The following is a 24,038-nucleotide window of genomic DNA, read 5'->3' as shown; positions in this document are numbered from 1 at the left end:
ATCTGTATGAACAAGCGGATCTGCTTAAGCATGTAAATCATTCCAAGAGAAAGGAGTGCATTCCACAATTCCCAAAGAATTGGCAATCCAAAGTAGAGTTGTGCTATCCCCTCGATAACATTGGAACAGAACTCTTGCCATTTACAAAACAAGAATTTCCATACGTGTCAAATCTTCTATGAAGATGACCCCCCAAAAAAACAGGACAAGTTACAAATATATAGTTGACTAGGATGACACGGTCCTAAATCCAACATGTATTAGTGAGGCTACAACAGTAAAAAAGCTGACAATTAATCCTCCTAGAAGTGTCCTATCCACAACACCCAATCACCCGCTCCTTTGGCCCAGTCTTGCTTCTTTTTTGGATCCCGAGGCAGTACCATTCACCGCCATTTTTTGTGACTGATTTTCCCACTTTCTTAGGAACCATCCAATGAGATTTCTTTTGTTTCGGTCTTCTGGCAGCATGCCATTCTGAGAAATGTTACTTTGCTCTAAAGTAGTCGGTCCTACACAGCTCTCTGATCCCCACAAGCACAAGCTTCTGTCTCTCTTGAATATTCACAACACTCACATGGGTCAGAACAGGGAGAACATTTGTACTCGAGTGTTTTCTCCACCGACTTCGTTTTCTGATTTATTTGGTGGAGAGTCTCAATTAGTGACCACCTTCCAACAGAGGTTATCTTGACAATAGCTGAAGCACCAAGCATGCTTTCTGGAGCAACTATGAGAACCTGCTTGTATGCTTTTGTGTGGCCAACCTAGGGAAATGAAAAAAACTAATCAGAAAAGTGAAATAAGAGGTCGAATCATAAACTAAGAAAGCTCGCCATTCAGTTCCAGGAAAAAGAGAGAGAGAGAGAGAGAGAAGAAGAAGAAGAAGAAGCAAGTGTCCTGTTTGAACTGAGCCAAAAAAGAGAGGGGCTCTCATTTTTAAGTCGGTGCAAGCAAGTTGGTTTCAAAAGAAATGAGAAACAAATAAGAACATTCAAAACATATCAGAGAAGGATTAACATGCAATCCTAGTAGCCTTTTCATGACCACCTAGATCCAATTTATTAGACAATAAAATATAAACAGCAACTTGGCCTTAGGAACGAGAGTGTTTCATTTAGATATTTCTATGTCAACAAGTGAATTCCATCTGTTGCGATCTGTTATCCATATTCTTTCCACTCTGCCCTCCATTCCATTGTAAGGAGTAGATGCCATTACGCGCTTCGTCCATTATGGTGTGGGTACCACAGCTATAAATTTTCATAATACACTCAAGGTGAAAACTACATACTAGATGTTAAAATGACCAAGGTGTGCACACGCAATGCAGCAGTCCCTCAAACTACAAAAAGAAATAACTGATGTCTTTCCCCATATAATATGCATATGATATAGTCATGAGTTTTCATAATGGAGCAACTCAATTTACATTTGATGATCCAGAAAGAAATGGACAAGAAACACAGGAAAATAAACAATTACACTGAATAACACCATAATTATTGCCCCGGTCAATTCAAAAAGTCGTCAGATTTTAACTTTGACCTACTCTTTTTAATTGATTTTAACAGAGTTAATATCTTCAGTAACCTTTTTGTTAAATATATACTAATTAACTTGAAAACAAAATACTAGTCGCAAGTATGTCATATTGGTTTTGAAAAATCACAAAGGGTCAATTATTACCCGACCAAGGGTGTACCAAATATCTCTAGTGACATATATGATTTCACAATCTAGAAATTACATGTCATATCACTATCTTAGATAGTTCACTCGAGCAGTTTCACTCAAAAAGTGTACCAGTAACCTACTGTGAAAACTATTATAGAAATATGCAATTAACAAGTGAGACATGGTAAATTACAGAAAATAAAGGACCGCGAACTGGACATCTGAGTCTGCAAACTAACCTGGGAATCTACATATTATATCGGTAGCAATCTGCATTTCTGGAACTAGCTCAGTCAAGGTGTCAACCACAGTCCTGAATACATTCACAGTGTATTCTCAATTCATTGCCTGACAACAAGACCCTGTATATCTACATAGGAGATCCCATACAATGATATTTTCTAGCAGCCACCCTAACATAAATTATAAAACCACAGCTGGAATCGTTGTTAGGGTTGCAGGGGTAAGGAGAAGCCACTATCAGCACTAAAAAGAAAAGATCAACAATATTGGGACATACAGTCAAAATGGCATCACTTCCAGCCGGCATGGTACATGAAGAAAGGAGTACACACATGGATGGCGCAAAACTTCTGCTATCTCTTTCTAGTGTTCAGGAATGAAAGGTGGATTTGTCATCCCAATTCGAACCATTGTGCTTGCATCAGAAGGAAGTTCAGCAACAATAGCATTCAATAATATTGGAAGATTAACCCCAATTTCACAACCTGTAAGGTTTCAGGAAATTCAATCTGTTCAACAATTTGTATTGTGAAGAACCAGTATAATTAACATCTCAACTTATTTTGTTTCTAAGCATTAAACTTTTCACGAGTCATGGAACAAAACTCTTTCTGCTGAGCAGCAACATGCTATTTCACTGCATGATATGAACATGGTGAATTTTATAATTAATTTTTCACAATGCGAAGCATGTACATAGGTAAGAAATGTTGATGATCAGCAGCACCTTCAAACAGTAACATAGCAAAAATAAGCATCTGTTGTTTATAGACCATGGAATGATGTGTGACAATCATTTTAATAGAGAATTCGTTAGAAACAAGATTTCTTGACAGAAAATAATCTCATATCTGCAGCAGATATCCAATGGTAGAAACATCAGAAAATTACCACATGATCCAGTGTCTTCACTACTCAACCATATCTCCTTTACTCCATCAGCTACAACTGTTTTTACACGCTGCGTCTGGAGATGAAAGTTTAGATGTTTCTAAACAAATTTGTTCTTCCGCACCTGTTGTGAGAATCAGGTTAAATCCATGTAAATTATAACCATATGAAGAATAGATTGTGATTTTAATTAATTAAGAATCAGAGCTTCTCATTAAAAAACAAACAAGATCAACATTAAAGAACCTCATTGAAGAAAATGTAGAAACATTACAATTCAAATCTAGACTTTGCACCTTGGGGAGGGAGGTCAAGTGCTGCAACGTCTTGCGGTCAAAATCCGCACTTCATGACCTTTTAAAGCTCCGACTCCAACTATATGATCTGTTTACTGGACTCCAACTATACTGACTCCTGGTTCTTTCATGTTCCGACTTCCTTGAGGCACACACCCAGCCACCGCCAAGAAGAGATAACCTACAACTATTAAGCAACATGACAACCCCGACACAGAATGGCCGTGAATCCTACCCTAGATCTCCGCAGCCATATCCAGATTGCTAACAACTTGACAATTTGAGATTTATTTAAAAATTCGATAATAAATGTGTTAAAAAGATGAAATGAGCACATCAGAGACAAAATTTGAAGTTCTACCTACAACTGCCATTGCATAGACATTTAAAATTGTTTCAATCACTCGTTGTAAAAATCAGACTTATAAAAGCTTATAATTTTATGAGTTAACATGTATTGAACGTTCAAATTCATATTAAAAACTCGAAAATTATTATAAAAAACTATTAAACATGTTATGTAAAAAACACCTTGTTTTATTGATTTGTTAAACGCAATTTTATTTTTTGATTAAACAAGGCCGGTTCATTACTAGAGATCATGAACCAAATCAAGTATATAAAACACATTTTAATTTGCACGTAAATCATAAGACAAATTGACCTGCAGGCTAATCTAAGTTTTAAAACAATAGCCCAAGGAAGAACATGTACATATATATATGATCAGATTACAGTACATAAAGTGTTTGCAAGTCGAGATTAGGGCTTTTTTTCTTTTTTTTTAATCAGCTCTTAAGCTTTACCACATCCAAAGCAAACTGGTGCATTAAAAACGTTTTCTTCCCTTCCCACCTGTCCTAAAAATTGAACGTAAATGGTAAGCCTTTCTAATTATATGAAATTTTTCAAGAACACAATAAACGTACTCATGTCCATAAACTGGTTTACAGGCTTCGAGTTTTCAACTTTGGTTTACAATTAATTTAGACAAAAATAACGTTTCAAGTTTTAGTTATAAATTATTTGAGTTATCCTCTACATATTGCTCGTAGAATTTTATCTTCTTTTTTTTTTTCCAATTTTGAGAATTACTTTGTAGTTGAAGATAGAGTAGCATTGCAAAATTCTTTACCCGCTTCCGTATCCAATATTGCAATGTTAACAGTCAATACACAAAGAGTATAAAGTTGTTATTTCAAGACAGAGACGTGAAGTTTAATAATCAACACCTCAGAGTAAAGAAAGCAGTCCTGACCATTTTTTTTCCACAAGCACATTCCATGAAGAATTTATTGCAGCTGTTGGAGCAACTCAGGCCAAGGCAAAGGAAATGGAGGGCACCTTCAAGATGCAGCCCCCCTGTGGCAGTGCACCAGAAGTGACTCTGCCTAGCACTTGTAAAAACCATTTTGCAGAAAGGAAAGAACAATGCATTCTCTAAATACCGACTCACAAACACAAACAGACAAACTTATTGCTATGTAACTGTTGAGGGGGGCATCCAAGGCATTTTTTATAGAACACAAGAAACAAACTTTGCAGCCGATTGAAATTTCCTTTTGAGAGTGTGTATATCAAGTCTACATATAAGATGTAATTCATGCCTGAATTAAGAGGGCATTTTCACGCCTTTGCATATTTTACAAACAACTATATACTTTCATTTTTCTATTTATTTATGTAAACAGTTATTTACTTTTTCCGAGAACTGGACACTCTTATGTGTGCTTACAACAGTCATATAGCGCATGCAGAAGCTAGCTTTCGATCTTTTCTACCTTCTCTTCCCCAATAATCCATCTCGTCAACCAACTTGGATCTGCAGCAAAGGATTTGCATGACATTGGTACAATCCCAAGATCAGCACCAATGCGATCATAATCCATGAGAGCATCTTCCATCTCTGCTTCAACAGCGGAATCATCTAAAACATCAATTGCGTTCATGCGTAGAACATCAGCATAGTGTTTCTCCCTATCCAGATCATGCTCGAAGGGCTCCATAGCTGCCCCCTGCTGGTCCAATTACCGTTTGTTAAAATAACAAATGTTCAATGAACTATGAATTAGACATTCATTTCAACGTTTTGCTCTCTCTCTCTCTCTCTCTCTCTCTCTCTCTACACACACACACACACACACACACACAGTATGAAACACAGCACCGTGCAAAATATGGCATGCCAAGAAGGTTTCATCAGGTTGTAAATGTCTCCGTGCCTATTTGTCAAGTGTACTTGGAGCCTAAATCAATTTACCTGGCACAATTCAGCATAATGTTTATATATTTCACTGCTTTCATCTTGATCACCTAATAGTGTGCCACCATACCAGCCGCTTTCATCAACTGCAGTCATTGCAAGGTACCTTGAAACCGAACCACAACCGGACAATTGCCATTGATTTGAGTTGCCACAAAAATTAATAGATAAATAAACAAAAAGAGTACGAATCATAGAAATTGCAACCACATGACTAGCATGAATTTTAAATTTAGTGAATATAGTTGCAGAATCAATTAAAATTCTTAATCAAAGAGCAGTATTCAAATTTTTATCATCCAACTTAGAAAACTAATAGGAATTTGCATACGCATGCCCACACGCTGACATGCATTTACATGTGAATGGTGAGTGATAATTTTGCCCAAGACTCAAGCTATAGCCAAAAATGCCAGCTTGAGCAAGCAAAGTATGAGGTGTTTAGATCCATTCTTGGTTCACAAACCATTAATAAAGCTCAATTTTGACTAATAGAAAGCCAATTTGGTCGGCATTGCATTCAGAAACGAAAGTCTAAGAGTAATGTATTCTCTCTGGAAAATGGGAAGACAATATCTAAAAGTACCTTTGGAAGATATCCTCTTCGTTGATATCATCAACAGAAGAAAGCAAATTTAATTCTGAGTAACCATCAACATAAATCTCTTTCTGAGATGCTCCATTTTCAATTTCACTTTTAGCAGCCTTGGGGGCATTGCCACTCTCTTCATACTTTTTCTGGCCAAAAAGCCAATTTGGGCTTTTGAGTTGTATTTCACTGCAAAAGAAAGCATATTCAGTGAGTATAGCAAGCACTTGAAAAAAGTCACGAATACATCTTACAAACTTCATGCACCCAAGCAACCCATTTCAGAGCAGGCAAGAGGCAAGTGCGAATCAAAATCAGAACTACGGACAAAATAATGAAAAAAATTTACAATCAATGGACCATTTTAAGAAATTTCTCCAATGCAAATACACTGTGTCTAAAGGATAAGGACATAAATCAGCATAAACTACATCAAATTGTTACTTTTGCCAATTCCAAACTAGGCAAAATACTGAAAAAATCTCAATTTGCTAAACTTTTTTAATGTGTTTTTGAAATTATCAGTATCCTTGAAGAAATCCTAATATTCCTTTAGCTTATTTACATCTCATTTTATGTCTCAATACCAAACCTGCTAAGGGCTAAGAAGGAAGAAAACAAACCAATAAACTTTGTACTAAATGCAAAGAGCTATGTTTCACTACACTAAAAGGGCCAAATAATAAGGCCAAAAGTTTCCTATGATCCTTTCAACTAATGCGGTATAGTCAGTGCTGAAATAAATAAACACAAAATTTGTATAGTAATGTGAGGCACAGCACATCCTGGATAACAGTTTGAAGACATCAGAAACTCATGCAACTGATGATTTAAGAAAACTGAACCACGCATAAAAGATGTCTGCACTTCAGAGGTAAAAACAGATTTGTGCACCCAAACGCATCCAACAGAGAGAAAAAAAATGATAAAATCAGGCAACAAGTTAACAGCTCTAGTCAAGGGAAAAATTACGCTGCATCTGGAGCCACACCAGAATTTCCTGCACTGCCACCTGGTCTGTGATCAGGTTCACTATAAAGTCTTACATTCTTTACAGTACTACATGTCCGGTCAATCAATTTATCAAATGATGTCAACTTCATTCTTGAAAAATCCTCCCTGCAAGCTGGAATAGGGGCAAGAGTTATTCCAACTCTTACAGGCTTAGCATTGGTTTCCAAATTGCTGTTGAAGTAAGATACAATAAAATAATCAGAAGATGAGATGTATTGAATTTGAACCAACCTACTCTAATTTTTTTTTCTTTTTTTAATTTACCACTTATCTGGACAGGGGTCTTCTTCTTCTATTGCATTCCCATAGACATGAAGATAGTAGTCTGAATCTAACTCCCAAAGAGGAGATTTCCCTTCCTGTGGTTGAAAGTAGCCAAGAAATCTGGAAAGCATCAAAGAGATAATCTCAGAATACACTCACAGAAAATGCATGCCAAAACTAGTATTAGATGGCATTTGGTATTGTGGAGCAAGGTGCTTTTCGCTTGAAAATGCATCAAAATATTATTATTTTTTTCATTTTTTACACTAGTACATCAAAACCATTAGAAAGCACTAAAAAAAAACATTAATTTGATGTTTTTTCATGTCAAACGCACTTTTAAAACGCAATGCCAAACAATCTCTTAATCATACAAAATAAGTTAAGAAAATAAAAAAAATTAATATTGCATACAAATATAATCAAATACTGAAGTACACACACTAATAAAACATGGAATATAGTTCTAGCTTTTTGTGTTTGGTTTTGGTTATATGTAACAAAACCTACACTGTGGTCTTGGAATTCCCAGAATTCAGTCAAAAGTTTCTGATTTAGTTTGTTAGATATATCTCTTATCCACATATGAAATATGAAACTTATTGAAAATGGAGTCCATGGTTGGAAAATCATAGATATTAAGAGTAGAAGCCTCTCCAAAGAGGATACATTTCAAATAGAATATGATTCATATTTTACTAAACAATAATTTAAAAAAAAAGTGTTTCAGGCAAAAATAATAATGAAGTGCATTTTGGTATCTTTACAAAAGTTGACATGCACACTTATCTATATAGTCTCCATAATCAAGAACTAGTGACGATAAAATCTGGAAATCAAAAACTCCCTTGAATTTACAAAATCTGTTTGGGCATTGAAAATTCACCTCATTTGCTTAGCCAGAGAATGTAAATTATGCAATAAATCAAGTAGAAAGCGCGATGGAAAGAACAGTTACAAATTTATAGCATCTTGCTTTTCACCATCAGTGTATGCATTACTGTAGTATCGCTTGATAGACTTGATAAACTCCCTAGATTGTGTTGTAGCTTTCCACTTTCCCTGCCTCTCAAGGAACACCTGAAAAAGTCCAGGCCTTGATATGATGACCACAGTTATGAGCAAATTAGATCATAGAAACCGAAGTTATTCGAGAGAAAGCATACAGTGTTATGAGCAGCAGAACCACCATATTGCTGGGCAAGAGCATCCCCCATACTTTGATACATATCCATAAGAGCAGCAGCAATGGAACTATCAGGATCGACTTTGGGCATGTCTGTTAGACCCATTGCAAGGAGCTGGCGTCCTAAAGCTGCCAGACCATAAGCATACTGAGCAACATTTGTACGATCCAAGCAGTCAATGCAGTTGGTGCGTAGAACTCCACTTTGAAAACGTGGCCCATCAGCACCAACCTTATCTTGTTTTTTCAGTTGACTAGAATCACCCTCTCTATCCCAATTAATCAAAGAATTTAGATTCTCATTATTACTTCCAATCCTTGCAAGATCCCCTGAATTGACTCTTAGATCTCTAAGAGAAGCGTCCCTGTAAAGAATAAAGTCAACTATTTATGAAACCCACAGTCTACATAATCTTGTTTTGAAAGGAACCTCCCATTTCCTGCTCCATAATTTTCTCTGAAATTGGAGGTTTTCATTTCAAAAACAAAAGCAATGAAATGATAAAGCAAACAGCCTTGACAGAAAGACATGGTCAATTTTATGCTTTTCAGCAACAGAGACACTAAATTGCCAAAAGAAAAGAAGACACCCTGGGTTACAGAATTTCCAAGCACAAAAGAAAGCTTTCTACTTTCAGGTTTCTTAAGGTCCAAGGTTACCATGCTTGTAATTGATTATAATACCTTTTTACAAATGCAAGGGATAGATCACACACTTAACAGTCATTTTTTTTCCAAATTGCAATGATTATAAAAAAAAAGAAAGAAGAAAATCTGACCATCCACCACAGCACATGTTCTTGAAGTTATAATGGTAAAAGCTGCTTCAAAATCTTCATATCGTGCGTGCATTAATCGTGAATATTCGATGACCTTGAATTACATAACTGTAATATAACTTATCGCTCTCTCACACACATTGGCACCTTAATGGTGTTTTTTTTACAATGAATTGCTACTAACACTTCAACACCCATGGTTTAAAAACAAAATTCAAAGACCAAAATAACCAAAATAAAATGGGACGATGGATGACCCAAAATCTCAGAAACTGAATATTAGGCATTGAAAAACTTTATATCCAAGAGACCTGAGTTGAAGGTTACATGAAAAGTTCCAGTCATGAAGTAACATAAACGCTATAAGTTTGTTTAAATAAATAATACAACTAAAGAAACTGGAATACCTTCCGGTGCTTGTTCGACTAATTTGGTTTGCTCTCCTCTTAACAACACTAGGTTTACCACTATAGTAAAAACCAGTCAAATCAAGTGCCTGACTTGCCACAGCACCCAAAACAGCCAAAACATTGGCAGACTTGCTTTGGAAACACAAAAAAGAAGAGTAGTCAGTTCAAGATGGTTGTTAGTTATAAATTAGAGTTGAGGTGAAAAGAGATGCATATGTACCTCTTTGCAAACTTGTGATAGTCCCAATGGATAAACTGAAGTTGTTTTTCTTCTGGAAAAATCGTGTTCAGATACCCAACCGCGTTTGTAAATTCACGCCTTAGCATCATTTCTCTAGGTCTTTTTTCAACAGTCTGCATTAGAGCATTTAAATGACATGCAGGATGACATAAAGCAATAGAAAAGGCATTCCAATTTGTGGTAAGCATGTTGATAAGTGAAAACTACGACAATTAGATAAACCACTGAAGTTAAACAAGAGAATGTCACAAAAGAAAAAAATTGTCACTGTGTGAAAGCTGAATTATTATTTTGATGAGGCTGACCATAATTCATAATTATCACAGAAACTAAAACAGATTCAGAAATGGTTTCTTTAACTTCCAGATCCTCAATAAACAGAGAGTTAAAAAGGAAATGCCAAATCATGTACTTCTTCCAAGAGTGAAGTATAATGGAAAGATGGTATACTTTAAGAGGACCATTTAAACAGAAACATCACCACATTCTCCAGAGATATATTAAAGCTGATTGATAAGCTTTTGTTAATTATGATAATATAATCAAGTGTGGAAAAAAGCACTCATCATTTTAATATGTTTTTCCAGTTTAGGAATGAGAAAAACAAATTCAGGTAACCATTTATTAATGCCCAGGGAGGTATTGAAAATAAATGAAAACAATGCAACAACAGCCATTTAATGACAATCTAGTTGAAAAAGCTGCATACTTGAAAGTCCTGCAAGGAACAATCAGCAGGCATACACAAAAGAAACTGTAAGGAGCAAGTAATTTGGGTTTGCTGGTATAGTATAACATGCAAGAAAGCCAACTCTAATCTGGTGATTTCCTTTGTAAATTAAATCAAATGCAAGAATTATTCAATTGCATCAAGTACGATAATGCAAGATCTATACAGCAAACAGAATCAGTATTTAAGGAAGGCAACAATCAAAGGAATCTAACAAGAGTCTCGAATACATTATGCACAAAAAATAAATATGAAAATAACCTTAATCAAATTAAGCACAATTATGGGACTGCCATATCTCTTCACCAAGTCTTCAAAATGCAATTTGGTCGCCTGATAGGTAGGATCATACCTTTGCACTAATATAGATTGAAAAATAATATCAGAAGACTTCTTTGTAAGAAGATAGGTGCTATGTGATCTACATCACTGCGAGACTCAACAATGAACTAATCAAATAGGTCAAATCAATGGCCTTACAGATTATATCAGGTTTAGGACTAAATCGTGAAGCTTCTTGTGACCAGAAAAGAGGAATTGAACCGCGCATCTGAACAACAGAACTCATTTTCCCCTTGCATGATCCAGCGTCTTCATCAAGGACAATTTGCTCTGTTTCAACATCATTTGCAACTCTTCCCATATCATTAACTCCCCTTTTCAAGTAACTGCACTCAATCAACATAAAGTTATTACAAAAGGTTGTTATGCTTGGTTAGAACACTTCTCTGAAATAAGCAGATATAACTTCAATGATAACAAGGACACAAAACAAATGAAAATTGATGGTTTCCAACAGGCCACCACAATCATTCAAATAATACCCATAACCATAATGAAGCATACTGTGGCTTGAGCAATCAGAGTACAGACATTCATACAAGGACAATGTAATGATGTAATGGCAGATGACTGCACAAACAAACACAGACCATAATGTGTAGATTATATCACATATAATGTCATTAGGAACATGAATCTCATTATTAGATCTCTAAACTTAAAACATAAGAAGTCAAATGAATCAAGTTTGTCAAATAGAATTAGTTCAACCAGGGTTCTTAGTTCAACCAGGGTTCCTGTGAGCAGACCTTAATTCCAGTTCAGCTATAAGAGAAACTTGCAGTCAAACCTGGTCAAATACCGGCTGTGTCAGGCATTTGGACTGCCGACCTGACTCACCCAAACCAATTTTAATTGATTGACCTAGAACTAATAATGGTGACCAATTGTAACAGGTTCACCAGGAACTAATAATGCTGATGCAGCCAAATACAATTACCAAGACAATTAAACTTACTGGTTTTTTAAGTCCTCAGGCTCATGCGTCTATTGAAACCGAAGGGTTGTGCTAAGCCATTTTATTGAGGTACCTTTTTTAGCTTTAGTTTTAAATGACATGAGACTTAAAACAAGTATATATCTTAGCATTGCAATTTGCTGGAGCATATACATTCTCAAAAAATAAATTACAGAGCATATAACTAGTGATTGTTGTCAACCTAAGCAACCCTTTTCCATTCCCTAGTGTCATGTGGTCCATCAATTATGTTAGTGTGAAGAAAGGTTCAGACTCAAATTAAGATTAGAAAAAAAAGAAAGAGATCTACCTATCTAGGATTTTCAAAGATAGAGTGGTTCACATGCACAGAATAAACATTAAACATATTAGAAACTAGTCAAGCTATTTATATTAGACTATTAGTGTGAAAGGATGTGTTAATGTTTGCCTTAAGTTGCACACAGGATCATGTATCCTATTGCTTGCCTCACTATATTTTTTACTCGCCCTTCTACAGTGTTTCATTTATTAATGAATCTCGACTTATACAAAAAATAAAATTCAAGAAGAAGAAGAAAAACTTCTAGTTGTAACAAACTTTCATGGAAAAATATTTTTTTCTCGATACTTTGTTAGCTGAAACTTTTCCAATTTGACTAAGAAAGAATGCTAAAATAGATTTAAGATACAAATGAGCACATAGACACTGAGACAATTAACAAAGATTAAATTAAGCAATTTTTTATCCTTTGTTTAACATTCAATCTATATTATCTGACAGCTGTTCAAGCCAGACAATTCAGGTTAAACCTCTGACCTCTGACCTTATGCCTTTTCCACATCAATTTTGAAAACTTCGGAATGAAGATCACTACTATCACGATTCTAAAAGAAGATGTACTTGAGACCCCAAAATCCACTACCCAAAAATTCAAAATGACCAAACCTACTACAGAAACTTGAGTAAGAAAAGCATAACCTAAATATATCTTGCTGCAATACAGAAATTCCACGATAGCAAGGGAGTTTAAAATTATAAAAACAAAACCTGCATAAGAGAGTGTGGGTGTGTGTGGACGGGTGCTGGGGCAACCCAAAACGTATAGCTCAACTAGTCACACTTGTTAGCTAGAGTTCTCATCTGTCTTGTGAAGGATTTTGCTATTTATTTATTTGAAAGGTGGAGGCATGACTAAAGAAACAGGGAAAAAGGGATCTTCACTGAAAGTGTCAGAAAGTTGGTTTAGAAACAAAATCCTCTACCAAAGGATTATTTTAATGAAAAAGAGAAGCGCTTACCCACCAATAATTTTTTAGTTAAAGAACCAGAATATCAAAGGGGTAAAAAAAACATTAGCCACCATTACACAGTCCAACCTAAAGTGAAGGGTACAAAGAAACACCTACATCAAGTTTGGTGGAAGACTTCATAACTTCACCCTGTCACATCTGATCTCCTAAACTGACCATATAAAAATCAACTTCAACACAATCCAAAGGCAGCAATTTTGTAAGTAATTACACACTTTCCCACCACAGCTCAGCTGTAAACTTATGAACCAGTAAATCATCACCATACATGCAGTCATCCCTCTCTACAAGTACAACACCAGAAATAGCAACTAAGCCTTAATTCCCAACTAGTCAGAGTCTCTCTCTGTTCATGCACTCATTAAATTACAAAAAGATCCTCTAATTTTGGGACCACTGTCAGTTTGGTCACTGGCTTTTAAATAACACACAGTCTACTCTGTGTATATGAAAGAGAGAGAGAACCACAATATAAAAAGCTTGGAAGCCTCTGTGCAGAATCCAGTGACATAAACCCATTTGTTTTGTTTCTAAAATATAAAACATGAAGATGCAACTGAGCTTTACGCATAGATGAACTTATTCAAACCAGAACATACCGTGTACCAGCAAAATGCCGAGAGCGTCTAGAAACCAGTGAAACACTAAAGTCTCTCCCAAAGATCGACAGCCTGATCTGTCATGATTAAGTACAGTAGAATTAGTTGAAATGCTAAATACATATTACACTCAAGTAGAATAAATTTAAAGGATATTATCAAGAAATCACATTGAAGGAATTTATTTGTATAAGATAACAATGTAGTTAGAAACAAATTCCAGATCATTAAAATGCATATCCTACTTCCATAAATCAAAATCACTTGGCATAAAGCAGCAAAATGTATTACAGACCAATAACTCAGATTCAAACCAGAAATGAAGTTTTTATTTTAGCTTAAGAGAAACAAATTATACATTTGTCATTTGTGCTAGAGTTATTCACAGATTATGTCCCAAACATATCCAAATCTTCCATTTTTTACCAAATTTCGTACTCCATTAGCATTAAGTACTAGTAAAGCTTCCAAATTTTGCCTAGCACAAACTACATTACATCTGAAATTATAACTATGGCCACTTATTTTTCTTAATATAGAGAATATCAATCTAATAATCAGCAAGAATATGGTAAAGCTGCGTGCATATTTGTAGTTTGTGAAACAGTTCTTCACTAATTATGTTCCAAGCATCTCCAAATCTTCAAAATTTATTCAAATACATACTCCATTTCCATTAAGTATTGTAATGCTTCCAATTTTAGCCAGCATAAATTATATTGCATATGAATCTATAGCCAGCATAAATTATATTACATATGAATATATTTGAGCCATGGTTAAAATTTTTCTTGAAATACAGAATATCAAACCAAACAATCAACAAGCATATGGTAATGCTACGAACATAGTTGAAATAAGTACAACTTAAAAGAAAACACAAAAATAGAGCAAAAGCATGTTGAAAAATAAATTATCTCAAAAAAGTAACTGCAGGATTACAATGACGAAGATATATTCAACGTGTAAAAACCAAAAACCGTGTAAAATATTTGGCATGACAAATGATCATTGACAGATTATTTAGAGGCACAAGAAGCAAAAAGAATTGCAAACCTGCTTAAAATTTCCATGCACTAATGCTATTGTCCAAATAGTATTGCCACATCTAGACCGAACAGCTCGTGTTAGATATGCATTCCAGACGAATATGTTATCATATGGCATCCCATCTTCACCCATTGAGGTCACATTCTTTTGCAAGCTTTGCATTATAGGATATGTGTAGCTAAAGAAAAAATCCTTGGTCAAATCTACACTAGATAATAGCTTTTTGTACCTGCATTTGAGGCAACAGATAGAAGAAATATTCAGAAACTAAAAGTTAGACTCGTGTTAGACAAGGGGTGAAAAGAATCTAGCACTACTAAGGAAAAGAGTGCAAGGAAATACTAAAAAGCTTCAAGAAAATAAAAAAGGCAAATGAAACTAAGGCGAGAAAATAAAAATTGCCACATCAACCATTCCAATTTGTCTCCTCATGTTTTACCTTTTTTTAATAACAAATTATAGATGACGTTGGATAAATCATTCCTAACATTCTCTTCGTACATAATGAATTGCAAGTTTTATGCTCTTGAAGAACATTTACACTTTCTCCTTCCCTTTTTCTTTCAACTATATTCCTATCTCTAAGAGCATTCATATTTTATGTTGTTTGAAATATATATACATATATATATATATATATGAGAGAGAGAGAGAGAGGCAAGACATGGAAAAGAAAGCCACAACAATATGTGCTCTCAATAAAAAAATAATATTAAAATGATATGTATGCCAATATTCTCTCATCCATAGATTTTTTTCCTTTTGATAAAGAAGAAATTTATTAAAATGAAGCATACATACAAGGGTTGCACCTCATCTGTGCTCCATAATCAATAGATAGCAATAAATAAGAATATGGAATGCATGTTTGTGATTTCTTTTTGAAGATTTCTTGTCCTCCCATTTGCCTCTTTTCCTTCTTGAATTTTATCAAGTGCTTAAAAAAATGCAAATTGATTATTCTAGATTGGGGATCCTCTATGCATTTCCAACTTACAAGGTTAGCAATCTCTTTAGCAATTTCAAGGCTATTTTATTCATCTAAACAAGAATTTTCCTACATGTCCTCTTACTTTTGTGGCCATAAAAACCATGGATGCTATGTAAGGATAAAGAGAACAGGAATCATTTTTCATTCATAAGAAATATGAAAGATTGATGATACGGGGAAGAAAGTGAGTATATGTGCTATGCAGTAGAATGTAAAATTGGCACTTTACCCAATTGAATTTGAAAAATAGTCCTAATAAGATTCTCTAAGATTTGACATTAAAACTGATGCTATGGGAGGGAAAGGGAGTATAATAACTCAATTGTAGTAACATTAATTAGCACTTTACCAAATTGAATTGGACAAAGAATCCTAAAAAGGTTATATAAGATTTTTCTTTTTTCTAATTTAAAATACATGTCTAATAATAAGTTTTTCATCTCAAGCTAGAAACTGAATTGTTTGAGTCATGCCAAAAAACATCTTTTCCTAATAATTAGGCAAAGCTATGGTAATGATAGTGGCAACAATGGCCAACAAAATTCCCACATAATGGTGTCTATGAGCTTGAAAATTCCGCAATCATATAAAATATAGGAAAGAAGAAGCTGCAAATAAGAAGTGATAGTGACCACATGAAACACACACAGAGACACAAAATGGGAGGATAGAGTAAAGTGAAAAGGCATATTTGTCATTGTATTGCATTGATAACAGAATGAGAAAGAAAAATCATGAACAGAATGCATTTGTGCCTGTGTTTCTTATGTGCATTTCCATAAACCATGAAACCAAAAATTCTGGATGAAGAGAAGAAAAGGCAAAACCTTAGCCCAGCAAAGAGAAGGGTCACAAAGCAATCAATCAACAGCATGCAAAGGGAAGGAAATACCTTAGCTCAGCTTTAGAATGCGCCACATCAGTTTGAACTGATACATGAGGAATGGTGATCAATTGGCTCTCATCAATGCCATATATCGCATGACCACAAATAAATCCTATTTGCCGACGCTTTGTCACTAGAATCAAATAATATGACTCCAGAAACTTAATGCAGCCTAAAAACACCAAAAGAACAAACACCAGTAACACATCCAAGCATCAAAAACACAAAAATACACATAAAATAGTAGGACCCAACACTAACCTGCAATACCATAAGCCTTCACTACAAAGTTTAGCCCCCCAGTGGCACGATTCCCTTCAGCAATTCGCTGAAGCAAGTTTTTTATTTCTTGTGGTGAATAAACAACTGGGTCTTCACTGATATTGAGATCAGACGGCTCTGATCGATCAATCTTCAATACTCGAAACAATTGCTTGTTCCTATCACTCCCAACTAGATAAAATCTCTGATAAAGAAAACCCAAAAATATCATATTAGTTTTATTATTCATGTTCTAATTTCTTCTGGAAACAATGAATTTCTTAATTAAACTAAAGATTCAAGAGATTTAAAAATTGACCATCAACCAATTCAAACTATTGGAACCGCAATTACACGAAACACTAAATACCGAAGATCCCCAAAATTCTACAGTTTTCAAATTTAATTTTCAAATTCCAAAACAACCTAGCTATATTCAAGTATGAATTTTAAATCAAAAGCGGTAAGAGAATGATTGAATACTGTTACCTGTCTAGTCTCGTAAAGTCTAAATTTCTCGAGCGTGTAAGAGTTGTGATCGGTTTCGGGGTCGTTGGAAGGATGGATTTTGGCGGAGACGTAAGGAGGGAGCTTGGATTTCGAATTATCCGATTTCGCCATGGAAATGGAGGTGGGTAGTTTGGGAATTTAAGAAATGGAGAAGAGGAAGAGCTAAATCGCCATGAATGTGTCTCTATTTGCAGGTGGAGTGGGGAGAGGGAGAGAATGGGAATTGGAAATGATAAGAGGGTGTTTTGGAGAAGCCATGGAGTTACATCCGTTTGTTTTTAATGTTTCATATTTTTTTTTAAAATAATTTTCTTTAAATTAATATTTTTTTATATTTTTAAAATATTTTAATATATTAATATAAAAAATAATTTATTAATATATTTTCAAATAAAAAATATTTTAAAAAATAATTACTGTTAAATTATCAAATATCCCTTAATCTTAACCGTAAACCTTAGAAAAATCATAATTTTTTTAAGGGCATTTATTTAATGCATTTATTCACACGAAAAGAAAAGATCAGTCAAGATCCAATTTAATTTATTAAAATTATTGTTATTAAATTTTATTTAAAGTTTAACTCAATTAAGAGATCAAGTCTAGAATTATATGAGTTAATTTGAATAAATTAAAAAAATTAAAAAATAAATAGTTCACATGACATGTTATAAATTTTCAAAAATTATTTCAAAACTTTTTATTTTACATTAAAAAAATACTAAAATGGAGAATTTAAATTTTTTATTATACATTAAAAAAATATAATTTTTTTCGTGTAAATATAAAATATATATATTTATATATTTTTTATTTCACATTAATTTTTTTTTAATATTTATATAATAAAATTTAACATGGCTTAGTAACTAACAAGAAAAACTATGAAAATAAAAATATAAAATAAACTTATATTTAAAATAAATTTTTATATACATGAAGCATGTGTTCACTCTCTCTCTCTTATTTTGAAACATTAAAAAAACACTACCAAGAATTTAAATTATTAAATTATCAAAACAACTTTATTTTTTAATTAAAGTACTAGAATAATAATGTTTTTAAGAAAAATTGCACACAATAAAAGATATGGGCATTGTTAATTTTTTTTATTTTAATTGCAAACTAAAATATTATTTTTATAATTGTTAAATAAAAAATATCCAATATAAAATACTCAAGGTGGTGCCTCTAATTTGTATTGATAATCGATAATGATATATAAAATATGATAATCTTAGACATAATACACATAATGTATATTTTATGCAACAAAAATCAATAATAACAGAATATATATATTTCAATTTAATGTTGCTAAAATGGCAGAGAAGGATTTACGATAAAATGATTGACATATAAATTCTACATATAATCTACAATGTATATTGTGTGTGATTTAATGATTATATGAAAATTTGTAATTATAATATAATTTGAAATAATAAAAGATACTAAAATAACATAATCAAGATATTTTAAAAGAAATGTACATTCTAATATTCATTAATAATTGCTACGGCATTTTAACAACATTCAAAATTTGTCTTTTATCTATTTTTGAGGAAATTTAATATGGCTTCAGATGCTTTGACTGCCAAGAATTTGGGTTGAAGAGTTGTCCTTGTTCTGGGGAAGGAGGGCTGACACCAGAACAAAGAGGGGAAAGATAACACTAACAAAAGTCAAGTTACTCTCTCGTTTATGGAAAGGAAAATCAATCATAATTTTCATTGATATAGCTTGTAGCAGCCTCTACTCTCATGCAACAGTGCTTTTCTTATTCAAGAATCAGAATCCTGTTGTTTTTCAGAAAAAGGAAAGGATATATCAACATTCCTACTCTTAAAACCAGAAATCTGTCGTTAACAATTCAACTCTGGCTACAAATCCAACAAAACCTATGAAATTTTTTGAGGAAAGCACTGTAAATCTGCAATGTTTCTTACATATGGCCATTATGGAAATTCCAAAATGTTCTATATTTTAGCTTTTAATGGGTTTGGAAATTAGGGATGGAGATGTGCTTTGTGCTTGTAGGAGAAATTATGCACAAGGGAAACATGATTTATTTGGAACAAATTGTTCTGTAGAATTTGTTTTTTATTAAAATGTCTTTTTTTTATGAAGCTATAAAATGTCTTTGCAAACATCAAAGTGAGATAGGAGCAGCTTCTTGGTAAAGAGTGAGCCATCGGCCACCAATGGCGAACACCTAACACAAGATCCTGGAAAGAGACAGTCCTCTGATGCCATCTCCTGGAAAAAGGGAGATTTTGTAATTGCAGCAAAGTTTGAAGCCAAAATCGATTTTGTAATTGCAGCAAAGTTTGAAGCCAAGATTTTGGCTACAAGATGCTGGAAATCGTCTGCAATGTCCATTGATAGCATCTCTCCGCTCTACGTAATCACCATCTGCTTGATCATCACTACAGTAGTATTCTTTCTGTGGGGTTTGAATGTATCCAATGCTATTTCGCGTAGCTAACAGATTGCATGAAGCAAGCATGTAAGGGAAGCGGAAGCACAGCAGCCAGATCGATAAGGAAATCAGAACGCATTGCAATCACCTTAGCATCAATAACAAGCTCTCACCGTCCAAAAACTCTTGAACTTGGAGCAACAAAAACTGTACGAAACTTCATAAGAATGTGAAGGAAGAAAAACAAGTCTGCTGTGAACCTAAAATATGTGATTAACACTGAAAGTTTTCTGTCGCTGGATAAGCAGACATAAATAACGTCTGAATAACTCTGTCTCTGTGCTTGGGACCGACATAGGGCAGGAAACAGTAGAGAGGGTCGATGAAGAGTGCAACGATTAAAGTGATAAGGAAGACATGTTTCCCATACGTGCCGATGTCTCTGTCAGGATCCAGGATGTGATTTCGCCATAGGATTTGGAGAGGGTTAGGATCTGTTAAGCTGATAGCATGTTGGTGGTGACGCCTGAAGCGGCGGAACTTGGCTGTTGGCCGAGAAACGAGGAAGGGACGGGGATTGGCTGGCCTGCTCCATTTATTAATTTCCTGTTCCATTTCTAGTTCGCTGAGACCCGAAAAATCATGTATAACAATTTTGTCAAGAGCTTGATTTTCTCTATGTTTCTACACCAAATCTTGTTACTCTTTGGATTCTTCAACTTTCACTTGCTCTTATTAATTGAACTCGTCAAGATTTATTTATCAAAAGTTAAAATAAAGAGTTGCAGAATTCATCTGAAGAAAGGAATTGCGACAGGGCACACAAAAAAGAAAAACAATTTGCATGTTCATCAACTGACGATTATAGATGTCGGCAAAAGGATGCAACCATGACACACTTGAGCCACACGAATATTAACTCAGTTCTTGTGAGGATGGAGAGTAATCGGAAGGCTACAAGCTGGCATCGGAATAGACATGTATATGATCTTTTCGTCTTGAGTCACTCTCTCCCATTTGAATTGTGTTACCACATTGTGCATAAAGACAAGAATCGCCAGCCGAGCATATTCTTTTCCAGGGCACATTCGAGGTCCTCCCCCAAAAGGTACAAAACTGTATGGTTCAATGTCCTTCCCCTCAAATCTTGAAGGATCAAATTTCTCTGGATCTGGGAAATATTTGGGATTTTTGTGTGTTGAATGTACACTCCAATGCACCTGCAAAGTACATATGATATCCATGATAAGATACACTATTTCTAACAATCCAAGCGTCCAGCTTCATGAATCACAACGAATATTGAAACTGTATGTTGTGGATATGACATGCTTGAAATCATTTGCGGAATGTTTTGGAAGCTAACAGCTGCTCTGCAAAGCGCGAAGGCTATCCTGGAGATGAGGAAAGGGGTGCTGTAAAATATTAGTTATTGTCAACCATGACATACCTTCCATCCCTTGGGAATGGTAAAACCTGCATAAGAGAAGTCAGTTATGGCCTCTCTAAATCCCCCTTGACCAGGCGGAGATAGTCTCATGACCTCGCAAACCACACACCAGGTATATTTCATCTTTTGAATATCATTCCAAGTCAACGACTCTCCTGGAGCTTTCAACTTTTGAATCTCCATTTGTTCTGTGAAGCAGATAGCATGATATATACGATGAGTTCATAAAAACCACCAGATGAAATAAAGCGTTTCAGCTAACATAATATACACCTCCATTGCCTTTTAATCTTATTTGGTGTAAACCAAATTATCGAATCAGAACAGATTGGTTCAATATGTTGGCTTCGCATTCTCATTTCAATTCAATTTCGGTAAGGAAAAAAATCATAAAACCATTACAGTTTAGTTTGTTTCGGTTCGGTTTAGTTTGGATTCGAGAAGAAATCCAACTAAATAAACTCTAATTCATGCGGGGCAAGGCGAAAGATTTGAAAGATGAAGTAAAGAGAAAAGGAAATCTAAGAAGAGAGGAAAAAGAGTCGAAGAAGGGAAGAAAAATTAGTAAAGGAAAATAAAAGGTCTAACTTTATCAATTCATCATTTACCGACTCAAATAGTAAAATTTTAAACAAGAAACGATTAGGCCAAGACCTACCAAAAATAAATTAAAATTCAAACCAGAGCATCATCAAATTTAATAATAAAACTTAAATAAAAATCTAAATAAATTAAAATCAATAACATAGTCTAAACCCCAATCTCACAACCAAAGAACAACGGTTGTTTGATACCTCTATCACCTATAATCAGATGCATATCTTAATTATATTAGTTTAATATGTTATATAGTCAATCGATTTGTATTATTATATTTATGTAAATATATATTTATTATCGATACAAGTTTAATTTATTTTTAATATTCTTATAATATTATGTTAATAAATCTAATATTTGATTTATTAATCTAGAGTAAAGATAAAATATACGAGATAAAAATATTTTACAAAAACAATTATAAAATTATTTTAATTATTGGTTTTTTATTGCATCAAATCATTGCTACTTGAACGTTCTTAGTCAATGTTTTTTTTAATACTAGATATTTATTAGAGTCATAGAGATTGTTAAATATTATGTTTTTTCATTTATGAAAGAGAGCAATTGTTTTTAAGTGTCATAAGACATGTATATTGAACTAACCCGCATGAGAATTTCATATGGAGAAATTATTTATATTTATGGAAAGGTTCACATAATGATTGTATAAATGATACTTAGACTTGATATCACTAAATTATCTTATATAGAGAATGTTATACTTTGATTTTGTTACATATTATATTAATTGAAGTAATGAAAGGGCATACATTGAGTATAACATGAATTATATGAAAGTACTTGAGTTATTAAGAAAGGATTCATCACCCTTAGTGAATTAAAAAACCTCAATCTAAATACATGACACAATAAAACGACTTGAGTTTACTTTGGTTAACCCACATAACACGTGACTCAAATCATAAGACCGAGATAATTTCACATAAAACAACCCAAAATAAATCATGAAGCTTAATTCATAAAAAAAAATGTTAAAGGATAAAATAGTAAAAAAAATGTCAATCAAAAAAAGATAAAAAAAACTCGAGTAAATTGGTTTAACGTACTACTTGAGTTATAAGATCGAAATAATCTGATAGAAAGCAAATAAAAAAAAATCATGAATTCTAATTCTTAATCAATTCAATATTGAATCATGAAATTAAAAAATAATTTGTTAATTAAAACAGACAAAAAATTTAAGTCTACTCACTAAATTTGTGACACAAGTTATGAGACCAAACTCACTACGTATAAAAAAAATCATAATAAATTATGAATCTTAATATCCAATAAATTAAATATTGATGTGTGGAATTAGAAAAAGAAATATAGATTTAAAAGAAAAAAAGAACATTATTGAAATGAATAATGTTTTGGGAGGTGGAGCATAGTAAAAGCACCATCTCTTTTAATTCATGCTATAATAATAAAACAACTTTGGTCTATATGAGTTAACCCGCAAAATACGTAACCCTAGTCATAAAATTAAAATAACCTCATAGAAAGTAAACCAAAATAAATTATAAAGTCTAATTCATTATCAACTCAATATTGAAGAATGAAATTAAAAAATACTAATAAAAATATAAAAAGAAAACTCGAGTCAATTAGATTAACCCACTAAACCTGTGAATCAAGTTATGAGACTAACATAACCTCATAGGAAACAAATCAAAATAAACTATGAAGTGTAATTCCCAATCAACCCAATATTAAAGGATAAAATTAAAAACAATATAAAAAAGATAAAAAAAAAAAAAAAAAGATCAAGTTAACCCGCTAAACATATGACACAAGTTATAAAATCGAGCTAACAACTTATAAAATAAATCACAATAAATTATAAAACTTAATTTTCAATAAATTAAATATTAAAGTATGAAATAAGAGAAAAAAATATAAATTTAGAAAGAAAAAAAACCCAAATGAACAACAAAAAAAAAACTATTGAAATGAATAGTATTTTGTGAGGTGGTAAAGAGTAAAATCATCATCTTTTTTAATTTATACTACTAAGTTATAATATCAGGATAACTTTATAGAAAGTAAATAAATAAATTTAATTTTCAATCAACCTAATATTAAAT

At 33.4% G+C, this 24,038-nt stretch overlaps 2 protein-coding genes and 1 long non-coding RNA gene across 6 annotated transcripts; all 3 read right to left on the bottom strand.

Annotated features, from left to right (window-relative positions):
* Positions 1 to 24: 24 nt before the first annotated feature.
* LOC105130618 (uncharacterized) lies at positions 25 to 3,512 on the bottom strand. Of its 3 annotated transcripts, XR_843271.1 has the most exons (5): positions 3,086 to 3,512; positions 2,812 to 2,935; positions 2,198 to 2,405; positions 1,917 to 2,025; positions 25 to 767 (listed from the first exon to the last, which is right to left on the bottom strand). It is a non-coding gene; the product is annotated as an uncharacterized LOC105130618 (long non-coding RNA). The 3 variants fall into 3 exon arrangements; XR_843269.1 differs by having other exon boundaries at positions 1,917 to 2,405; XR_843270.1 differs by having other exon boundaries at positions 1,917 to 2,405; positions 3,108 to 3,512.
* Positions 3,513 to 4,619: 1,107 nt separating this feature from the next.
* On the bottom strand, positions 4,620 to 17,732 carry LOC105130617 (phosphoinositide phosphatase SAC1-like). 2 transcript variants are annotated; one of them, XM_011033187.1, is made up of 16 exons: positions 17,453 to 17,732; positions 16,964 to 17,168; positions 16,709 to 16,874; positions 14,832 to 15,054; positions 13,776 to 13,852; positions 11,064 to 11,251; positions 10,845 to 10,942; positions 9,833 to 9,966; positions 9,610 to 9,744; positions 8,404 to 8,788; positions 8,196 to 8,317; positions 7,238 to 7,357; positions 6,932 to 7,144; positions 5,957 to 6,148; positions 5,368 to 5,476; positions 4,620 to 5,122 (listed from the first exon to the last, which is right to left on the bottom strand). In XM_011033187.1, exons 1-16 carry the CDS (start codon positions 17,582 to 17,584, stop codon positions 4,868 to 4,870), a joined length of 2,754 nt encoding a protein of 917 aa, XP_011031489.1. In that variant the 5' UTR covers positions 17,585 to 17,732; the 3' UTR covers positions 4,620 to 4,867. The 2 variants fall into 2 exon arrangements, with proteins under 2 accessions (XP_011031489.1, XP_011031490.1); XM_011033188.1 differs by lacking the exon at positions 9,610 to 9,744.
* A 2,874-nt stretch (positions 17,733 to 20,606) lies between these two features.
* On the bottom strand, positions 20,607 to 21,559 carry LOC105130616 (Cytochrome P450 superfamily protein). The gene is made up of 2 exons (XM_011033186.1): positions 21,346 to 21,559; positions 20,607 to 21,115 (listed from the first exon to the last, which is right to left on the bottom strand). Exons 1-2 carry the CDS (start codon positions 21,526 to 21,528, stop codon positions 20,816 to 20,818), a joined length of 483 nt encoding a protein of 160 aa, XP_011031488.1. The 5' UTR covers positions 21,529 to 21,559; the 3' UTR covers positions 20,607 to 20,815.
* Between the last annotated feature and the right edge of the window lie 2,479 nt (positions 21,560 to 24,038).

Source organism: Populus euphratica, unplaced genomic scaffold (genome assembly GCF_000495115.2).
Source record: "Populus euphratica unplaced genomic scaffold, PopEup_1.0 scaffold29.1, whole genome shotgun sequence".
Taxonomy (NCBI): domain Eukaryota; kingdom Viridiplantae; phylum Streptophyta; class Magnoliopsida; order Malpighiales; family Salicaceae; genus Populus; species Populus euphratica.
This window is presented reverse-complemented; position numbering and strand designations above follow the sequence as displayed.

Excerpts from the sequence above, each read along its gene's own strand:
- LOC105130617 (XM_011033187.1), bottom strand. The coding sequence starts at position 17,584 with ATGGCGAAATCGGATAATTCGAAATCCAAGCTCCCTCCTTACGTCTCC. Across the intron at positions 11,252-13,775 it reads CGGCATTTTGCTGGTACACG|TTACTTGAAAAGGGGAGTTA; the intron begins GTATGTTCTGGT and ends GATTGAGTGCAG. Across the intron at positions 8,789-9,609 it reads AGTCGAACAAGCACCGGAAG|GGACGCTTCTCTTAGAGATC; the intron begins GTATTCCAGTTT and ends TATTCTTTACAG.
- LOC105130616 (XM_011033186.1), bottom strand. The coding sequence starts at position 21,528 with ATGGAGATTCAAAAGTTGAAAGCTCCAGGAGAGTCGTTGACTTGGAAT. Across the intron at positions 21,116-21,345 it reads CCATTCCCAAGGGATGGAAG|GTGCATTGGAGTGTACATTC; the intron begins GTATGTCATGGT and ends TGTACTTTGCAG.